The sequence below is a fragment of the Vanessa cardui genome, chromosome 19 (genome assembly GCF_905220365.1).
Source record: "Vanessa cardui chromosome 19, ilVanCard2.1, whole genome shotgun sequence".
Classification (NCBI taxonomy): Eukaryota; Metazoa; Arthropoda; class Insecta; order Lepidoptera; family Nymphalidae; genus Vanessa; species Vanessa cardui.
In genome coordinates, this window is record NC_061141.1 from 2,582,185 (window position 1) to 2,602,497 (window position 20,313).

Below are 20,313 nucleotides of genomic sequence, written 5' to 3' on the forward strand. Positions count from 1 at the left end.
TAGTATCTCAAGCTACTATTACTGACTGGTACAGCTACTGCCGGGAAGCAATCGTAGTATATTATTTGGAAAATGAAGAAAGTCTTCAGAAAATTGGAGACCCAGGCAAAATTGTTCAGGTGGACGAGTCCAAATTTGGACGTAGAAAATATAATAGAGGACGGAATGTAGAAGGACATTGGGTTCTGGGCCTCATTGAAGACGGAAGCGATGATCTTCGCTTAGAAGTATGCCCCGGAAATGAGCGAAATGCCGATGTTTTAGTGGGGCTAATTAAGAAACGTGTTCAGGAAAGCACCACAATACATACTGATTTTTGGAAAGGTTATGATTGCCTTCCTGAACATGGCTACATAAATAAAAAAGTAAACCATAGTGACCCCGTCAATAAATTTGTAGCACCAGACGGGGTCCATACACAGAGAATAGAGAGTCACCGGAGAGTAATGAAAAGATTATATGCCAATGAAAATTATAAAGGAAATTTTACGGAATGGAAGCAGCGGTGGTGAGTTTGGACAGCGAGGAAGACAACTCAGAGAACTTAATCGATATGCTAGACGCAGCTGTCCAAGCGCAATGTTCACTCCGGAACACTGGGTCAATCTCACAGAGTATGTCTTTGAAACACCTAGACAATGTTGTGACATTGAAATCGCGGGGCGAACGTTGTACGCAAATGGTGAAGTTAGAAATCTATCCCTAGAGCGACTGCTTGAAGAAAGACAAAAAGCAGAGATGAGGAGTTTATTCCTTCAATATTCAGACGACTCGCGTGTTTCGAAACTTGTGGAACAACTAACCAAGGTGTTTAAGCAACTCCAACAAACCAATTTTAGGAATTCAATATGAGTGATGAACCACAAGCATGTTACACCCCCACTTGAAAAGAGAACAAAGCGTGGTCATTTGACAAAAATGAAAAAAATGTTGCTATTAACATATATAAGCATGTTAAAAGCAACATCATGTCGTACCCATACGAGTCCGAGATCTTAAAAACTACGGCCAATATTATGGGTGTGGCGCAGTCCACCATTTACAGAATACTAAATGAATATAAGAAAGAGCACAAAATAGACTCTCCTACAAAAGTAACAAAACCTTCGAGATCAACAATAGCAAATCTGGATGACTTTACGCTAACTGAGATCATAAGAAAAGTTCACGACTTTTACTACCGCGGTGAACTCCCGACGGTCGACATGATTGTTGAAGCGGTCAATTCTGATCCCGATTTTCCGTCACTATCGAGGACCACTATGTGTAGGATTTTAAAAAAATCAATTTTAAGTGGGCTCACAACAAGCCTTAAAAATCATGTAAAAGGAAAACGAATCATAGTCGCTCATATAGGGAGCGACAACGGGTTTTTTCGATGACAGTAAACTCATTTTTGAGTCTAAAAAGCAAGAAGGCGATTGCCATGGAGACATGGACGCCAATAATTTTGAATAATGGTATTATTCTCTGTATATCACTCTTACTCTCCTTGATGTTCATAATAATTTTATTAGTAATTGTATCTAATAATATGTTTTTTTTTTCTATTAAGGTTCCTCGGTATACTTTAATTAACAAGTTAGAACCAGGGTCAGTCGTCGTAATGGACAATGCCCCGTACCACTCACGCCAAGTGGAGCGACTGCCAAATATGTCTTGAAGGAAAGAAGACATACAAGCTTGGCTTACGAATAAAAGAATAGCTTTCGAACGAAGCGAAATAAAAGCTGAGCTTCTGAGCAAGATAGATAAAGAAATATTTAAAATAAAATATATTGACTATATAGCCGAAGCTAAAAACATAACAATTTGTCGTCTTCCTCCATATAATTGCGAGCTCAACCAAATCGAATTAATTTGGGCTCAAGTTAAATCTTATATTGGCCGAAAAAATAAAACCTTTAAAATTCCAGAGGTTAGAAATCTGCTCCACGAGGCTATTAAAACGATAGACAAAAATAAGTGATTACGGTGCATTGACCATGTAATAAAAGAGGAAAAGAAAATGAAAGAATTGGACGGAATTTTGGATGTCACGACGTCGGACCCTACCAAATGTATTATTTCGGTTTCTGACAGCTCAGAAACCCAGTGTGGCAAGGCCCTTCATGTAAAGATGAACTCAGAGTTTAATAAAATAAAAAAATGACATTCAAATTAAAAAAAAACAAATTCATATCTGGTATTTTTTTTTATCTCTCCATTTGATATGACGTTACGAAGCTAGGTGCACAGATGTATCCGACGGTTTGTAACTTGGATTATTAAATCCGTTAATTTTGTTAAACAGTTAGCACTGTGTTAAAAAATAACAGCGTTAGTTTGCAATATTATCAGCTACCAAGAAGACGTCTCACAAAAATGTTGTCCCTACAATAAACTTAAATAAGATAGTCCACTAAACTGCAACCTTCAAAATCTGGGATTGCCTTACTGGATACTTGTTAGTATTTTTTATAACACTTTAGTTGTCCAACCTATCCAACTTGAGTTGTTCTGAGCCGGAAAGTTGTATATATACAGATTATTTGACACATTTCCTGTTCATTTTATAAATTATATACATTTCCTAGGAACTTTCTCATTTAACCAGCTGAATACCATTATTTTACATGCAGTGACTGCCTATAAGACATCCACAATAAAGTTCTAAGTACATTGGACTTGGTTATGGTTCTGAATAGATTTTTATTTTCCATATCTCTCGGTTAAGGGTATGGAGCTGCATAACATCCATGATTAAAACCACTCAGTAAAAATAAAACTAAAATAATAATATTTTTAACCCCCTACGAAAAAAGAGGGGTGTAATAAGTTTGACTGTTATGTACGTCTGTCTGAGGCACTGTATCGTTTAACCCTTAATTTGGTAACGTCCGGTGGGACGAACATTACTTTTAAAAAAATCCTGCTCGTTTTTCATTCGATGTTCACTGACGCGTAATAGATAAAATATTTTTTTATATCATAAACTAATAGTAAAAAATAATTGTTTGATTGTGGCAACATTGCATTTGTCAGTCGTGACACAAAATGTCGGCGAAGAGGCGGCCACCTGTTTTGCTCAAGGTATTTATTATTGTTTTTCCGTTTTTTTGCAAATAATATTATTTAATTTTACATTATATTATAAGTTAACTAACCTATAAATCATTTTAATTAAAAAGCATCTACGCTTCATTTTATTTTCATTGTGTTTTTTGGTACTAAAATGTTTTGTCCGTCACAGCGCACATTGCCAAATATATAGAAAAGTACAACTTTATTATCGTGTCCGCTGTGGCGGACAATGCCAAAATGTGTGTGCTATTGGTGTTTTGGTTTTTGTGCTGAGATTGGTTTTCGTTTCTTTGTCAACAGCCTAATCGTGCTAGTAAGATCATAGCTTTAGTGCCGAATGAACATGCACCTTCCGATGCTAGCGAAATATCTGATTCTGAAACAGAATTGCATGATGAACGTACTAACTCTTCCATCCCGCTTTCTTCTCCTGCACCATCAATTGCATCTTCTCTTGCTAACCTTACAATAGATTCAACGGATAACGAAGAATCAAATGTCGATGTTGCTGATATTATACCGGATTCTATAGTGCGTGAAATTACCGAATCAAATTATGAAAATGTTCCATCCCTATCAGCTATTCCTTCTTTGCCATCAACGCCCATAGAGCCATTAGCTTCTTCATTATCAGTGTCATCTCGAAAAACTAGATCCAAGAAACCACCAACAGTAAGTGCCAAAAGAATAAAGAAGGCTAAAAAGTTTCAGCTGACATATAACTGGCGTTTAGCTCAATTCCGTCACCAAGTGACCACAGAAGCGGATGAGAATGAGAATTACAATGACCTGCCTGCAGATGATTCAGCTTTGAGTTTCTTCTACCTTTTTTTTTCTTCAAATATTTTGAGCAGTATTGTAGAACAAACGAACTTGTATTCCGTACAAGAAACCGGCAAGTCAATTCAGCTATCAGAGGAAGAATTTAGAGATTTTTTAGCTTTGCATGTAATTATGGGTATTGTTGTAATGCCTTTTCTTATCTCGATTATTGGTCGGATAAATTTAGATACGCTAAAATTGCAGATATAATGTCTTTGAAAAGATATCAGCAGATACGACGATATTTACATTTTGTTGATAATAATATGGCTGATGGAGACAAATATTTTAAAGTTCGTCCAGTTGTAGAACAAATACGACAAAATTGTCTCAAGCAACAGAAAATAGAGTCAAAATTTAGTATAGACGAAATGATGATCGCGTATAAAGGTTCTAAGGCAAGAAAACGTAAGCAATATATGAAAGACAAGCCAAACAAATGGGGTTTTAAAAATTATGTACGAGCCGGTGTATCAGGCATAATCTATGATTTCATATTATATGGAGGTGACGATACATTTCGTAATCATATGTTTAGTGAAGAGGAATTGTCCCTTGGTTTTGGCGCTCAAGTGGTCGTAGCTTTATGCCAAAGCATTGAAAGAAAACCAGCGACAATATTTTGCGACAATTTTTTTTCTTCTCCGGAGCTACTTTTCATACTTCGGGAAAAGTACGGAATCTTTGCCTTAGGCACTATAAGAAGCAATCGCCTTAGAGGAGCAGATGCTGTTCTGCCTACAGAAAAAGTAATGAAAAAAAAGCCTCGCGGAAATTTTGTTGAAGCTGTATGTGACCAAAACCGCTTAGCAGTTGTTCGTTGGAACGATAATAAGGCTGTCACATTTATCAGTTCATTTGTAGCAAGTGAGCCTTTAGAAAATATACGCCGGTATTGCAAAGATGCAAAAGAAAAAATTAACGTTCAGTGTCCACAAATTGTGCGACAATATAATAGACATATGGGAGGAGTTGATCTTGCTGATATGCTAATATCTCTCTATAAAACACCGTTTAAGAGTAGGAGATGGTATTTATCCATATTTGCACAGATGCTCGATATATGTATAAATAATGCTTGGTTACTATACCGCCGCAAACATTCAAGCAATGCAAAAGCTAAAATATCTCTCAAAGCGTTCAGATATGATATCTATGACTTATTGTTGAAGGAAAATAGATCCGCTAAAAGAAATAGAACTGAGGCAACCAAAATAGTAAAACCACATGTAGCCCGACCTCCGAGTCCAGTCAAATATGACAACGTAGGTCATTTCCCTTCAACAATGGAAGAAGGCCGCTGTAGGTTTTGCCTAAAAAAGACTGTAGTGTATTGTATAAAATGCAATATAAGATTATGTTTTGTAACGGGCAAAAACCCAAGAAATTGTTTTCTTAATTTTCACACCAAATAAATAAGTTATTAATTCTTAGATTTCTATTTTTATATCTTTGTGTAGTAAAAAATTAAAAATTACCGTTTGTTTTATTATTTCCGTAATTTGACAACGTCCGCCGCAGCGGACATGCAAAGCTGACCATCAATGGCGAAGTTATTGGCAATGTCCGCTGTGACGGACATGGCTTTCCCCAGCAGTGGGCTATTATAGATTTTTTTAAAGATTTTTCTGGGACTTTTTGACACATCCCTAAAGTCATACAATAATAGAAATTAAATATTTTGAACTTTTTTTTTCTTGCCAAATTAAAGCCGATCGTCCACCGCCAACTAAACTAAGTTAGTTCAGCTTAGCTCGCATAGTTGATCAAGTTTTTCATACATGTGCGTCCACCGCAAACTATGCCAGCTAAGCTACGTGAAATGCCCCAGCTAAGTGGAACTAACTTAGTTGGGCGGCCGATCCGTAACTAACTGAGCTAAACTAAACGCCTCTCACCCCCTTGCCTTACCCCTCTGACACCTGTCGATAGTGTTGTTCGAACGTGTTTGTACAGTGAGCGTTCGTGCGCGGTTGGTAAAACACGTATTTAGCAGCATGGAGGTGTTTATTGAATATGTCAAGCAGTATCCTGTGTTGTATAATCCAGAGGATAAAGACTACCGGGACACAACTAAAAAAGACGGTTTATGGAAGAGGATAGTGGATGAAATGAAAAACCCGAACATATCAGACAGTAAGTTTAATTTATATTGTTATTGTTAAAATGATTACAAAAGGATTCTCCTACATGAAATGCTTCTCTTGTTGCTCGTACATTGTCATGTAGTTGTCCCACTGATCGTAAAACTGATCCGTCCTCAGCACTTGCTTCATCAAAAGCTATTATTGTTTGATTAGTTGAAAGATAATTGTGTAGCACGCAAGCAGCTTTTGTTATTAAATCAACTGATTCTACTTTACACTCTAATGGCCGACGAAATATCCGAAATCGCATTGACAAAATACCAAAGGCATTTTCTACCACATTTCGCGCTCTGCTGAGACGATAATTAAAGTTCCTTTTTTCTCTACTGTTACGACATGCGCTTTGTGGGTATGGTCTCATAAAATGTTTTTGTAAAGGAAATGCCTGGTCACCTATAAATACGTAAGGTATTGCAGTACCACCTTGTAGTAAAGGTTGGTCACTAGGCAAATTTAATTCGTTATTTTGTAGCCTTCGTCCAAATGCACTATCAGAAAAAATACCACCATCACTAAATCTGCCCATGGAACCAATATCTATAATAATAAACTTCTTGTTTGCATCAACAACTGCGAGTAATACTACAGAATGGAAATGTTTATAATTAAAATACTGAGAACCTGAATGAGGTGGGCATTTTATGGATATATGCTTGCCGTCGACTGCTCCAATACAGTTGGGGAATTGCCATTTCAGCATAAAATTTTCAGCAATTTCTTTCCATTCTCTTTCAGTCGGCAAACACATGTAAATTGGTTGTAAATGATTCCAAACTGCTTGGCAGACGTTTTCTACAATCCTAGAAACTGATTTGTCACCCACTCTATAATTGTATCCAATTGTTTTGTAGGAGTCCCCTGTTGCCAAAAACCTGCAAAAGGCAACACTTTTTAATGAATGCATTAACCTTTTTTATTACTGTTTCAGTTAAAACGGCAAAAAACGAATGGAAGAAATTACGTGATGGGCATCGAGAATCAATAAAAAGAATTAAAAACTCAACAAGTGGCCAAGCTGCATCACCAACAAACACTTGGAAATATGCCAGTCTACTTGAATTTTTATTGCCTTATATGAAAAACCGCCCAAGAAGTGGTAACGTAAATGAAATCCAGAATAATAAAACAAACACGACAATGGAAGCTGGTAATGCAAGTGAAAGCCAGGATATTACAATTTCACATACTGAGACACAGGAAAATACTGATCATGTTTCTAACACTGAATCTATACCATCTACATCTCACAGCTCATCGTCTGAACAAAGGCAAAGAAAGAGAAAGAACGATGAATCTTTAGCTGTTTTACTGAGAGACATTGATGCAGATTATGAAAAGCGTCGCCATGAGATAAAAGAGAAAGAGAAAGCTGAAAGGGAATCAAGAAGTCATCCTTTAAAACTGTTTTTTGACAGTATGAGCGAAACAGCCATAAAGTTTCCAGAGTGGTTGCAAAGGGACATTAAAAGGAAAATCTTTACCATAATATCTGAAGCCGAAGATAAGTATGACAATTACTTATACGGAAGTCAGTTCTCATATGGATATTCAACATCTTCTGCTCAATCTACTCCACGCTCCCAAGACACTCCAGTCTCTCAAGATAATCCATACTTCCAAGATACTCAAAACAACGAAGGCACTTCGTTCACCGATACTACTTTCAATTGATATCTTTATACAACCTAATTTTCAATAAATATACCAAAGTAACTGAATCTGTTTAATTTTAATGTTGATACACTTACCTCAAACAAATAGCCAATCTTTCTTCTGGCGATATAGCTTTTCGAAAATTAGTATCAATCTTAGCAATATCCTTGGCAATCATTGTAAGTAACTCATCAAACTGTTGTCTCGATACACGATAGTACATCTTAAAATTTTCGTCGTCTAGTTCATTAAACAAAGTGTTAAATTCGCTGCTTGTTTTCCAGGACTGAATGTGTTGACTTATCCAGTATCTATGTTTCCGTTTTTTCTTCATAAAATAAGCAATAATCAATCTTCTTCTCCTATGACGATAGTCCTCCTCTAAAGTTTCGTCATTACTCGTGTCGTCTTCCATATCACGTCCGGTTAACTCGACGTTCTAGCACAAACTGGCCATCACTAACGTAGTTTTAGCTTATTTATTGGTGGACGGACACCGTAGTTCTAGTTTAGCTTAGCTTAGTTCACTGAGTTTAGTTTTTATTTAGTTTAGCCGGCGGTGGACGTTCGGCTTTAGGGTTAAATAAGTGAACCCATTTGGATGCATTTCATTCAAGCACATGTAAAGCATAAAGGGTGCTTTATTTTTTATTGTTTGGTTACATTAACTGCCTATTTTTTCGTGGATTTCTCAGTTAATGTTTGAACTGTGACCACAACTCCTGGTTGCATACCCTTTCAATAGATGTTATTACATTAGAAGTACTTAGTATAATGAGATTTATATTTATTTTCTAGATAAAAATCCCATATTAGATAACTATACGCGCGAACATGCTATCACGAAGATTCAGACTATGCACTGATGAGGTGAAATCTATATTATTTCGCACCTATTGTATGTGTCTCTATACAGCCGAATTGTGGATCAAATACACACAAAGTGCCATTAACGCTATGCGGGTGGAATATAACAACGCCTTTCGATTACTGCTCGGACTACCACGATACTGTAGCGCATCAGAAATGTTCACTGAAAGGAGAGTACACGGTTTCTGGGCACTGATGCGTGTAAGAATTGCGAGCACCTGGAAAAGATATACTCAAAGCAATAATTCATTAGTAAAAGCATGCTCGAGCATTAATATAGGATATTTGTTAGAGCATTGGTCCGAAATACACACACATTATCAAGGGGTATGCGAATGGTTATTGTGCGGTCAAGCTTGTGCTCAGAATATTAATAATATTAAGTTAAGGTCTTTGTTTTAGTTTTTTGAGTTCCTATTTCTCGATTTGAAGTGTAGCAAAGTTAAAAATTACATAATAAGTGTTTGTAAAATTGGAATTTTGGATCTGGAAATAAAGTGATTTTATTATTTTTTTTTTTTATTAGAACATGCTGTCACATCTGAGCCTTCAACATCTGTTACTTCTGTGCAGCCTATTCGTAAGTATTTTTTTTTATTATTTAGCATGTTTTCATCTATTACACACTAATAATATAAAGGCGATAGTTTATGTGTGTGATTAATTATGTAAGTTTATTACTTATTCACGCTCGAACGGCTGGACCGATTTGAATTAATTTCGGCATGTAGATAGCTCATTTTGGATTAACACAAAAAAAAAATCTCAGGTGAAACTGCTAATGTAACTCTGTATTGTCTGTCCGTCTGTTACGGTTTAACGGCTAAACTACTGAACCAATTTTTATGAAATTTCTTATAGAATAAACTTAAACACCACGGAAGAACTTGCTCTAGTTTTATCTGGCTTCGACTTTGAATATGTTTGCAGCTGTAATAATCGATATTCATGCGGACGAAGTCACGGTTGAACGCTACTATTGTACAATGTTCATATATGATATAGATAGATAATAATGTATGATATATTATATGATGATGTTGTAACAAAAACTAAACGGAAACATTCTAATCCTGAATGCAGAAATTCTAAATTGATAAATAAACTAAAATTAAAATTAGGTAAACTTGCTATCAAATATAAAGATCAGAGGAAGAGAATTCAAGCAGCTAAAAACCTGTCAATGAATAAAACATTTTATTGAAAAACTACCAGAAGAAATTAAAATCTTTACTAAATTGCAACTAAAAAGTGTAGCGAAACCGAGAGGAAGACGTTTCTCAGATCAAGAGAAAATCATGGCACTGACTATACTAAAGCAAAGCCCAAAGGCATACAAATTGTTGCAAAAAATGTTTGTCCTGCCATCAATACGTTGCTTGCAAAAGTTACTGAGCACATTAAGTGTACAACCTGGATTAAACCAGCACATATTAGATGATTTGGAAAACATTGCAAGAAATTTGGCACACGAAAAAAAGTATGTTAATATTTTATTTGATGAGGTTTCATTGGCCCCAGGCATAATATATAATGAATTTATGGACAAAATAATTGGTTTTGAAGATTTTGGATTATGTTTGAAGGTATTAAAAGTAAATGCAAACAGCCCTTTTGTAAGGCCTCAACAAAGAGTTCAGATTTGAAGAAATTATTAATAGAAATTATAAAACAAATTAATAGAACAGGCCTGAAGGTAGTGCCAACAATCTGTGACCAAGCGACAACCAATATAAAAGTGGTGCGAGAATTACACAATGTCACAAAAGCGGAATATTTGAGAAGAGGAATTGAATATAATTCAAAAGCATTTGAAATAGAAAACTTAAAAATATTTCCACTATTTGATACACCTCGCCTTCTTAAAGGAGTAAGAAATAATTTATTAAAAAAAAAAAGCTAAATATATACAAAATGGTGATACTAAATGGGCTGACTGGGAACATTTAAAAATGTTATGAGAAGTAGATGATGGAGACGATGAAATAAGATTGCTTAGTAAATTAACAGAAAAGCATGTCATTGATTTTAAAATACCTAAAATGAAAGTTAAATATGCAGCACAAGTGTTTAGCCCGAGGGTGTCTAGCGCTTTGCGGTTTTTATCAAGTTGGTATATTTATAATTTTACATACTTATAAGATTATATTTTTAACATAATTAGCAAGAGTAATTGAAAAATATTAATATTTTGTTTCAGAACACAAAATTCTACCAGAAGAATGCAAAGGAACAGCAGATTTGCTATTACTATTCGATCAACTTTTTGACTCCTTTAATGGTCATTCTTACGACGGTTCGACTAAAAAATATAAGCAGTGTTTAAAAAATAAATCACCCCATTTCCAACTAAGGTATGATTTGTTACCGATTTTAGAATCTATTGAATTTGAATCAGTAGTTAAAAAAAAATGATTCTCTGTTGATTAAATATGAATCGATTCCACCAGTAAAAATTTGGATACACAATATCAAAACCTTTATTAACTTTATTAACTAGAAATTTCAATCAGGATCCCTTAGAAAATTTCTTTAGTAGTATTAGAAGTAATGGTGTTCGTAATATTAATCCTTTTTGCAATCAGTTTATAAATGCGTATAAGACTTTATTAATCAATAATTTTAATTCTGTTCATTCTGTAAGAGCTAATTGTGAGAACGATTGTAATAAATCATATCAATCAATGGGAAATATGCTGAATAATAAATGTGATGATTCAGAGAATATTGATTTTGCATGTGAAATTGATGCTTTATCAACCATAATGAACAATAATAAAGGTAATGATTGTTTGATTTATAGTGAATCAAAAAAATATGTTACTGGATATGTAATAAAAAAAATGAAATCGAAAATATTCAAAAAATGCTATATTTGTGTACGAGATTTATGTAGATCAGAAGCTGATTTGCAATCTTTTAATTATGAAGTTGATTACACAAAACAATCATTATTCCACCCTAGCGATAATTTGAATAATTTGTTGAATGATATTTATCACACTATTATAACATGCGTACCGTACGCATGTTATAATAGTGTGATAAATATCATACGTACGCAGCGTACGTGATTGTCCAGAAACATTATTATTAAATAAAAAAAATCAAATATATGCTTAATTGTGCATGCGATTATAATTTAATTACTTGTGATCAACATAAGGAGGAGCTGATTAAATGTATTAACACGTTGACGGACAGTACTGCCTGTAGGCTTCAAGCCAGTTAGAAGTAATACGACAGTACGCCCTTCGACGTCGATCTTTTGACTAGTTTAAACACAGTACGTCATAAGACGTGAAATTTTACAGGCATTCATAAGGAAGGGCATGTTGTACTGTCACCGAAGATATATTTTAGAGTTTGTACTGTCACCACACAATGTTTAAAAATATGTTCAAAGAAAGTACCTGCACACACACATCCACATTTTTTCGGCACCGCCCTCACACACACTACGCCCATAGCCGTCGTGTTTTCATACATTTTGTTTAGTACTGCGCCTCGGCGGTGCGCCGACAGGTCTTTACGTGATTTCGCGCGCAATTATTTTTTCCGAACGTAAGCATTGTTTGTTATTAACGTAATTTTATTGTTTTATGAATATAAAATACTAAAACTAGTATATTTGTATATGCAAATAACTTATTTATGTTGCTAATGTATGTTTTCAATACCATTTAGTTGTAATACATTGTAAGCTAATATTTTTGCGGATGGCTTCCCGCGATTCATATGAAAAAGAACAAAAGCGGATTCAGGACCTATTTGACGCTGCTTTGACTTCTGAATCTAGTCATGACCCCTTTGAAGATGATGGAGAATTCGGATCCGATACCGATTTTCAACCATCTGGTGAAGTATCTTCGAGTTCCGAGGGTGAAGCTCAGGCATCACAAATGAGACACAAACAACATAGAACAGCTGCAGTATCCTCTGGTGAGTCTACATCCTATTCATCTAGTGATACAGATGACCCTGATGAACTTAGTAATCACATTATACAAAGTTCTGAGATCTCTGTAAACCAAGAACCTGCTCCATTGGTACCTGGTGTGTTTGTAAATGACGAAGAGAACACTAATGTGGATCAAGTCACCTCTGATCAACCGAACCCTAACAATACGAGTCCTAGGGTATCAGACATACCTCTTGCAAATGAATCATGGTCTCACACAATTGCCGAAATACCAGATTTCAATTTTGATAGCTCTCAATGTGCTATAACCGTAAATGTTGATGACATGAACGGAGTTCTTGATTTTTTCTACCTTGCATTTCCGCAAAATTATATAGAATACCTGGTAAACTGTACTAATAGTTATGGGAATGCTTTATGCAATAGTAATAGACCTCACACCAGACATAGCCGCAAAATGGCATACCGTGAAGTCACTTCTGAAGAGATTATGAAATTTCTTGGACTTAGCCTACTCAAAGGTCATATAAATTGTTCTAAACAAAGAAACCTTTTTTCATTATCCGATCCGCTATATTATCACCCCATATTTAGTTACATAATGTCAGGACGAAGATATGAGCAAATCCTACGCTGCCTTTATGCATCGGAATTGGAAGCCAAAGGAGAAAATAAGGTTGTAAAATTTATTGATTTGATGACTCTAAACTTGCGTAAAATTTACAATGCTGGAAAAGAACTATCATTGGATGAGTCGCTTCTACTGTTTCGAGGTCGTTTGCACTTTCGTCAATACATCAAGTCGAAAAAGGCTCGCTATGGCATCAAATTTTATGAACTCACCACGTCTGATGGCTATGTGCTAAATATGAAAATGTATTCAGGTAAAGAAGCACCTGAGCAAAACTTGGGTGAAAATGGGTCTAAGACAGAAAAACTCGTATTGCGATTAATGCGTCCGTATTTGCTACATGGTCATCATCTTTTTATGGATAACTACTATAATTCTGTGAATTTATCACAGAAACTGATTGATTTGAAGACTCACTGCACTGGAACCTTGCGGGCAAATCGTAGAGAAAATCCTGTATATATTGTAAAGAAAAAGCTGAAGAGAGGTGAGCACGTATGGGCACGTAAGAATAAAGTTTACGTTTCAAAGTGGAAAGATAAACGTCCAGTAATGATGATTACCACTGGCCAACATCCTTCGATTGTGAAAGTGAGTAACAGATTTGGCAAGAGAAGACAGAAAGACGCAGAAGTGGAACTTTATAACAGGTACATGTCTGGCATTGATAGGTCCGATCAAATGATATCTTATTACTCGTGCCCCCGAAAAACTATAAGATGGTACAAAAAGGTATTGTTTCACTTGCTAGATATTGCGGTATGGAATGCTTACTTTCTATATAAAAATTTAAGAAAACAACGCCTCTTCATATCATTATATTAACTATCGAGAGGAACTGATTAAGGTGATGATTGGGATTCATGATCGAAATATCAAAGGAAAAGATATGGTCAATCAAAGCAGCATTTATGATAACAGACGATTCCGACCAAGCACATCATCTGCTCCACAGGCAGTCAATATTTCTGGTACTGAAAATATCACAACTGGTCATTGGCCAGAACAAATTTTATCTAGACCTGGTACAGCAAAAAAGTTTGCTTTCCTAAAGTGCAAAGTTTGTACTAAAAAAAAATATTCGAAAGGAAACGAGCTATCGCTGTAAAGGATGCCCCGATAAACCCCCATTCTGTCCACCATGTTTCGAATCTTACCATAATAGTATTGACAATAATGAATAATTAGGGGAGAAGGGGGCACCTTAGCACAGGGGCAGATTTGAATATGTTGATTCTTAAGCCGATCGTCCACCGCCAACTAAACTAAGTTAGTTCAGCTTAGCTCGCATAGTTGATCAAGTTTTTCATACATGTGCGTCCACCGCAAACTATGCCAGCTAAGCTACGTGAAATGCCCCAGCTAAGTGGAACTAACTTAGTTGGGCGGCCGATCCGTAACTAACTGAGCTAAACTAAACGCCTCTCACCCCCTTGCCTTACCCCTCTGACACCTGTCGATAGTGTTGTTCGAACGTGTTTGTACAGTGAGCGTTCGTGCGCGGTTGGTAAAACACGTATTTAGCAGCATGGAGGTGTTTATTGAATATGTCAAGCAGTATCCTGTGTTGTATAATCCAGAGGATAAAGACTACCGGGACACAACTAAAAAAGACGGTTTATGGAAGAGGATAGTGGATGAAATGAAAAACCCGAACATATCAGACAGTAAGTTTAATTTATATTGTTATTGTTAAAATGATTACAAAAGGATTCTCCTACATGAAATGCTTCTCTTGTTGCTCGTACATTGTCATGTAGTTGTCCCACTGATCGTAAAACTGATCCGTCCTCAGCACTTGCTTCATCAAAAGCTATTATTGTTTGATTAGTTGAAAGATAATTGTGTAGCACGCAAGCAGCTTTTGTTATTAAATCAACTGATTCTACTTTACACTCTAATGGCCGACGAAATATCCGAAATCGCATTGACAAAATACCAAAGGCATTTTCTACCACATTTCGCGCTCTGCTGAGACGATAATTAAAGTTCCTTTTTTCTCTACTGTTACGACATGCGCTTTGTGGGTATGGTCTCATAAAATGTTTTTGTAAAGGAAATGCCTGGTCACCTATAAATACGTAAGGTATTGCAGTACCACCTTGTAGTAAAGGTTGGTCACTAGGCAAATTTAATTCGTTATTTTGTAGCCTTCGTCCAAATGCACTATCAGAAAAAATACCACCATCACTAAATCTGCCCATGGAACCAATATCTATAATAATAAACTTCTTGTTTGCATCAACAACTGCGAGTAATACTACAGAATGGAAATGTTTATAATTAAAATACTGAGAACCTGAATGAGGTGGGCATTTTATGGATATATGCTTGCCGTCGACTGCTCCAATACAGTTGGGGAATTGCCATTTCAGCATAAAATTTTCAGCAATTTCTTTCCATTCTCTTTCAGTCGGCAAACACATGTAAATTGGTTGTAAATGATTCCAAACTGCTTGGCAGACGTTTTCTACAATCCTAGAAACTGATTTGTCACCCACTCTATAATTGTATCCAATTGTTTTGTAGGAGTCCCCTGTTGCCAAAAACCTGCAAAAGGCAACACTTTTTAATGAATGCATTAACCTTTTTTATTACTGTTTCAGTTAAAACGGCAAAAAACGAATGGAAGAAATTACGTGATGGGCATCGAGAATCAATAAAAAGAATTAAAAGCTCAACAAGTGGCCAAGCTGCATCACCAACAAACACTTGGAAATATGCCAGTCTACTTGAATTTTTATTGCCTTATATGAAAAACCGCCCAAGAAGTGGTAACGTAAATGAAATCCAGAATAATAAAACAAACACGACAATGGAAGCTGGTAATGCAAGTGAAAGCCAGGATATTACAATTTCACATACTGAGACACAGGAAAATACTGATCATGTTTCTAACACTGAATCTATACCATCTACATCTCACAGCTCATCGTCTGAACAAAGGCAAAGAAAGAGAAAGAACGATGAATCTTTAGCTGTTTTACTGAGAGACATTGATGCAGATTATGAAAAGCGTCGCCATGAGATAAAAGAGAAAGAGAAAGCTGAAAGGGAATCAAGAAGTCATCCTTTAAAACTGTTTTTTGACAGTATGAGCGAAACAGCCATAAAGTTTCCAGAGTGGTTGCAAAGGGACATTAAAAGGAAAATCTTTACCATAATATCTGAAGCCGAAGATAAGTATGACAATTACTTATACGGAAGTCAGTTCTCATATGGATATTCAACATCTTCTGCTCAATCTACTCCACGCTCCCAAGACACTCCAGTCTCTCAAGATAATCCATACTTCCAAGATACTCAAAACAACGAAGGCACTTCGTTCACCGATACTACTTTCAATTGATATCTTTATACAACCTAATTTTCAATAAATATACCAAAGTAACTGAATCTGTTTAATTTTAATGTTGATACACTTACCTCAAACAAATAGCCAATCTTTCTTCTGGCGATATAGCTTTTCGAAAATTAGTATCAATCTTAGCAATATCCTTGGCAATCATTGTAAGTAACTCATCAAACTGTTGTCTCGATACACGATAGTACATCTTAAAATTTTCGTCGTCTAGTTCATTAAACAAAGTGTTAAATTCGCTGCTTGTTTTCCAGGACTGAATGTGTTGACTTATCCAGTATCTATGTTTCCGTTTTTTCTTCATAAAATAAGCAATAATCAATCTTCTTCTCCTATGACGATAGTCCTCCTCTAAAGTTTCGTCATTACTCGTGTCGTCTTCCATATCACGTCCGGTTAACTCGACGTTCTAGCACAAACTGGCCATCACTAACGTAGTTTTAGCTTATTTATTGGTGGACGGACACCGTAGTTCTAGTTTAGCTTAGCTTAGTTCACTGAGTTTAGTTTTTATTTAGTTTAGCCGGCGGTGGACGTTCGGCTTTAAACGCAGCTTTGTATTAGTCTATGCCACAACTCGATTTTAATGTTGGCAACACCGGGTATGTCAAACGTCAAGTCACAGAGCGCGTGTGTTTATAAGTGAAATCGAGTTATAACCTCTCTTCATTCTTGAGCCGTCGAAGTTTAAAATCCAAATAAATGTTGTAAGAAATTATCAATCACGTGAGTAAATATTTACCACTTAATTATTTTACATGTTTATCTAATACTTATTAGTTTTTCATCTACATGGTAGTTTTTGCTTGACGGTTGTTTTATATATTTTTTTTATTAATGTTTATCTTTCAAGTGAGTATGGGGCAGATTTGATAAAAAGAAAAGGGGCAGATTTGAACACTATGTTCAAATGTGCCCCGACCCCGTTTTAAATGATATCTTCAAATATGCGTCTTTTCATATATTTTAAATGTAATACTAATTCTAATTAAATGCATCACTAATTATAATTATTTATTTATAGGATGGTTAGAACATATAAAAAAAAGCGGGAAAGTACAGTTAATGAAGATGATGTATTAAAAGCAGTTTTAAACGTCATAAACGGAACTATGAAACTTAGGAGAGCTGCTACTATATATGGGTTGACGCCGAGCACACTCTTTTATCGAGTTAAAAAGTATAAAGAAAACATAGCGGGTTGGGTTTAGCAAACTTCTGCACGATTTTGGGGAAACAAATTATTTTATATGTTAGAGGATTAGTCACTGATTACAAAAATACCACTCGCGTCCTGCGAAATTCTGCACCATTTTCGAGAAAATTAAGAAAACTATCATAACCTATAAACGCCGAAATACGTCAAATAGATCGTAATAACAGTTTAAGAGCAGGATAAGTGACATATTTTGCTCTAGTTCGACAAGGATGCAACATAACAGTGCTTGTCATATGTCAAAACGCTTAATTAATGTGTCAAAAGTCAAGATAGTGTTCTGTAAGAATTCGAATTTCATTCCGTTGTTTCTCTTTGACTCGCGCGAATGTGTTCTCCATTTTGTTTAATTTCTTTTAATTCGACGACTTTCGCTTTAATCTTGGACTCCGATTCTTTGCCTACACGACTACTTACTCGCTTATATATACTGGACACCGATTTTTTGCCTACGCGATTAACTGTTGCTATCATCCCGGACGAACGAACGTGGTGTTTAATAAATACCATGTCGCAGTGTACTGACTCACAGCCGTCGACAAGTCGCGATTTTTCTTCTGAAGAACCGCCAGTTAAACGTAGTCTATACGTTGAGGAAGTAAAAAAAATGTACAATTTAGCTAAGGTGATGCGCAAGCTTGGTACTCCCGAACAAGCTATTAGCTTCGCTGAAGAAAATAACATGATACCACAAACAAAGATGTGCCGCGTTCATAAAAAACCTATGACTGTCATATTTTCATCAAATAGAAATGTTGGATCTTTCGTCTGTTATAAAGGACCATGCCGAGGAAAGAACGTCAGCCGAGCAAAAGGAACATGGTTTGAGAATATTAAAGTATCACTAACACAAGTTTTTTATTTAATGTATGCATACTCTAACAAATGGAGTTATGCCATGGCCATTAAAGAAGATTTTAATGACGATGACCATTGCTTATCTAAAGCTACAATCTGCGACTGGTATAATTATTGCAGAGAAGCAGTAATAATATACCAGTTGGAGAAACAAACATTCAAGGGGAAAATTGGTGGACCAGGGAAAATAGTCCAAATCGATGAAAGCAAATTTGGAAAAAGAAAGTATAACAAAGGTAAGCTATAGCTATAACAAAATAAACACATCACAAATTCATAAATTATTTATGGCAAGCAATTTTAAATATTCTTTTTTTGTTTCAGGCAGGCATATTGAGGGACATTGGGTCCTCGGCATGATAGAAGATGGAAGTGAGGACCTTAGGCTTGAGGTCTGTCCGGAGAACATAAGGTCTGCTGATGTTTTGGTGCCCCTAATAAAAAAGCATGTCGCTGAAGGCACCATCATCCATACCGATTATTGGCGAGCATATGACGGATTACAAAATAATAATAGTCCCCCCCCCCTCCACATTACCCCCCTAGTGCAGAAGTTTTCTAAACCGCAACCAACATAGCTCCTAGGAGTGAAGTATTTTCAAGTAAATACACTGTTGCTCAGATATTTACCAATGACGAGGAAAAACTGTTGGAAAAATACCTCTTGAAAAGATCAAAAATGAACTATGGCCTCACCTACACAAGTGCAAGATCGTTAGCTTTTGAATATGCAACAGCTTTACGTAAATGTCCAGCAAAATGGACGGAAAATACACAGGCAGGCATAGAGTGGATGAAAGGATTTATGAAAAGGCACAAAAATTTGTCTTTGCGAAAGCCTGAGAACACGAGTCTTTCACGTTCGACAAGTTTTAATAAGCACAACGTGTCCATGTTTTACGATAATTATGAAAGGGTTCTGCAAAAGACCCACTTTACTCCAGACCGAATTTTCAATTTGGATGAGACCAATATTATGACAGTGGTGCAAGCACCTAATGTAATTGCGCAGACTGGTTCAAAGCAGGTAGGTCAGTGTGTGTCAGCAGAGAGAGGCCAGCTGATAACAATGTGCGCCATAGTCAGTGCAACAGGTAATACCGTTCCACCAGTTTTCATATTTCCGCGAGCACGATTTCATGATGTTATGATTAATGGAGCGCCACCTGGAAGCGTTGGTTATGCAAATAGTCCAAAAAGCGGATGGATGACCGGCCCTTTGTTTGTTAAGGTGCTGCAACATATAAAAAAATCCACAAGATGTAGTAAAGATGACAAAATATTGTTATTATTTGACAATCATGAAAGTCATTGTTCTTTAGATGCAATCAATTACTGTCGAGACAATGGTATTGTTGTACTCACATTCCCCCCCCCATTGCACACATCAGATGCAACCCCTAGATGTTGCCATCAATGGGCCATTTAAACAAAAAATTTCAGTGGCACAAAATAATTGGCTGCTCGAACATCCTGGGAGAACCATCACAATCCATGATCTAGCAGGTATTGTGACTCCAGATATAATGCTTCTCATACGCCTAATAATATAATTTCGGGGTTTTCAAAACCAGGAATCTACCCACTTAATCGTAATGCATTTACAGACGATGATTTTCAGTGTGCAGAAGTCACGAATCGTCCTCAACCTAATGTATTTGCTGAGAATGAGAGCCCCATAGCAGCTAATGCTTTACTTGATATCCCTGATATTATTCAGCCAACAGTAGCTTTACAAAGAGAGTCACGTCCGCCACAAACTGTATCTCC

The 20,313-nt window shown here is 36.1% G+C and overlaps 4 protein-coding genes and 2 pseudogenes across 4 annotated transcripts; all 6 read left to right on the top strand.

Annotated features, from left to right (window-relative positions):
- The first annotated feature begins 968 nt into the window (after positions 1 to 968).
- Positions 969 to 5,336, top strand: LOC124538100 (annotated as a pseudogene).
- A 262-nt stretch (positions 5,337 to 5,598) lies between these two features.
- On the top strand, positions 5,599 to 7,746 carry LOC124537930. The gene is made up of 2 exons (XM_047114892.1): positions 5,599 to 6,021; positions 6,961 to 7,746. The coding sequence occupies exons 1-2, from the start codon at positions 5,883 to 5,885 to the stop codon at positions 7,701 to 7,703; spliced, it is 882 nt and encodes a 293-aa protein (XP_046970848.1). The 5' UTR covers positions 5,599 to 5,882; the 3' UTR covers positions 7,704 to 7,746.
- Positions 7,747 to 10,450: 2,704 nt separating this feature from the next.
- LOC124538101 lies at positions 10,451 to 11,630 on the top strand (annotated as a pseudogene).
- Positions 11,631 to 11,640: 10 nt separating this feature from the next.
- LOC124537813 (piggyBac transposable element-derived protein 4-like) lies at positions 11,641 to 14,289 on the top strand. The gene has a single exon (XM_047114731.1). The coding sequence runs from the start codon at positions 12,275 to 12,277 to the stop codon at positions 13,931 to 13,933; it is 1,659 nt and encodes a 552-aa protein (XP_046970687.1). The 5' UTR covers positions 11,641 to 12,274; the 3' UTR covers positions 13,934 to 14,289.
- Positions 14,290 to 14,345: 56 nt separating this feature from the next.
- Positions 14,346 to 16,500, top strand: LOC124537814. Its single transcript, XM_047114732.1, has 2 exons — positions 14,346 to 14,775; positions 15,715 to 16,500. Exons 1-2 carry the CDS (start codon positions 14,637 to 14,639, stop codon positions 16,455 to 16,457), a joined length of 882 nt encoding a protein of 293 aa, XP_046970688.1. The 5' UTR covers positions 14,346 to 14,636; the 3' UTR covers positions 16,458 to 16,500.
- A 1,175-nt stretch (positions 16,501 to 17,675) lies between these two features.
- On the top strand, positions 17,676 to 19,121 carry LOC124538102. The gene is made up of 2 exons (XM_047115104.1): positions 17,676 to 18,779; positions 18,868 to 19,121. Exons 1-2 carry the CDS (start codon positions 18,014 to 18,016, stop codon positions 19,119 to 19,121), a joined length of 1,020 nt encoding a protein of 339 aa, XP_046971060.1. The 5' UTR covers positions 17,676 to 18,013.
- The last annotated feature ends 1,192 nt before the right edge of the window (positions 19,122 to 20,313 follow it).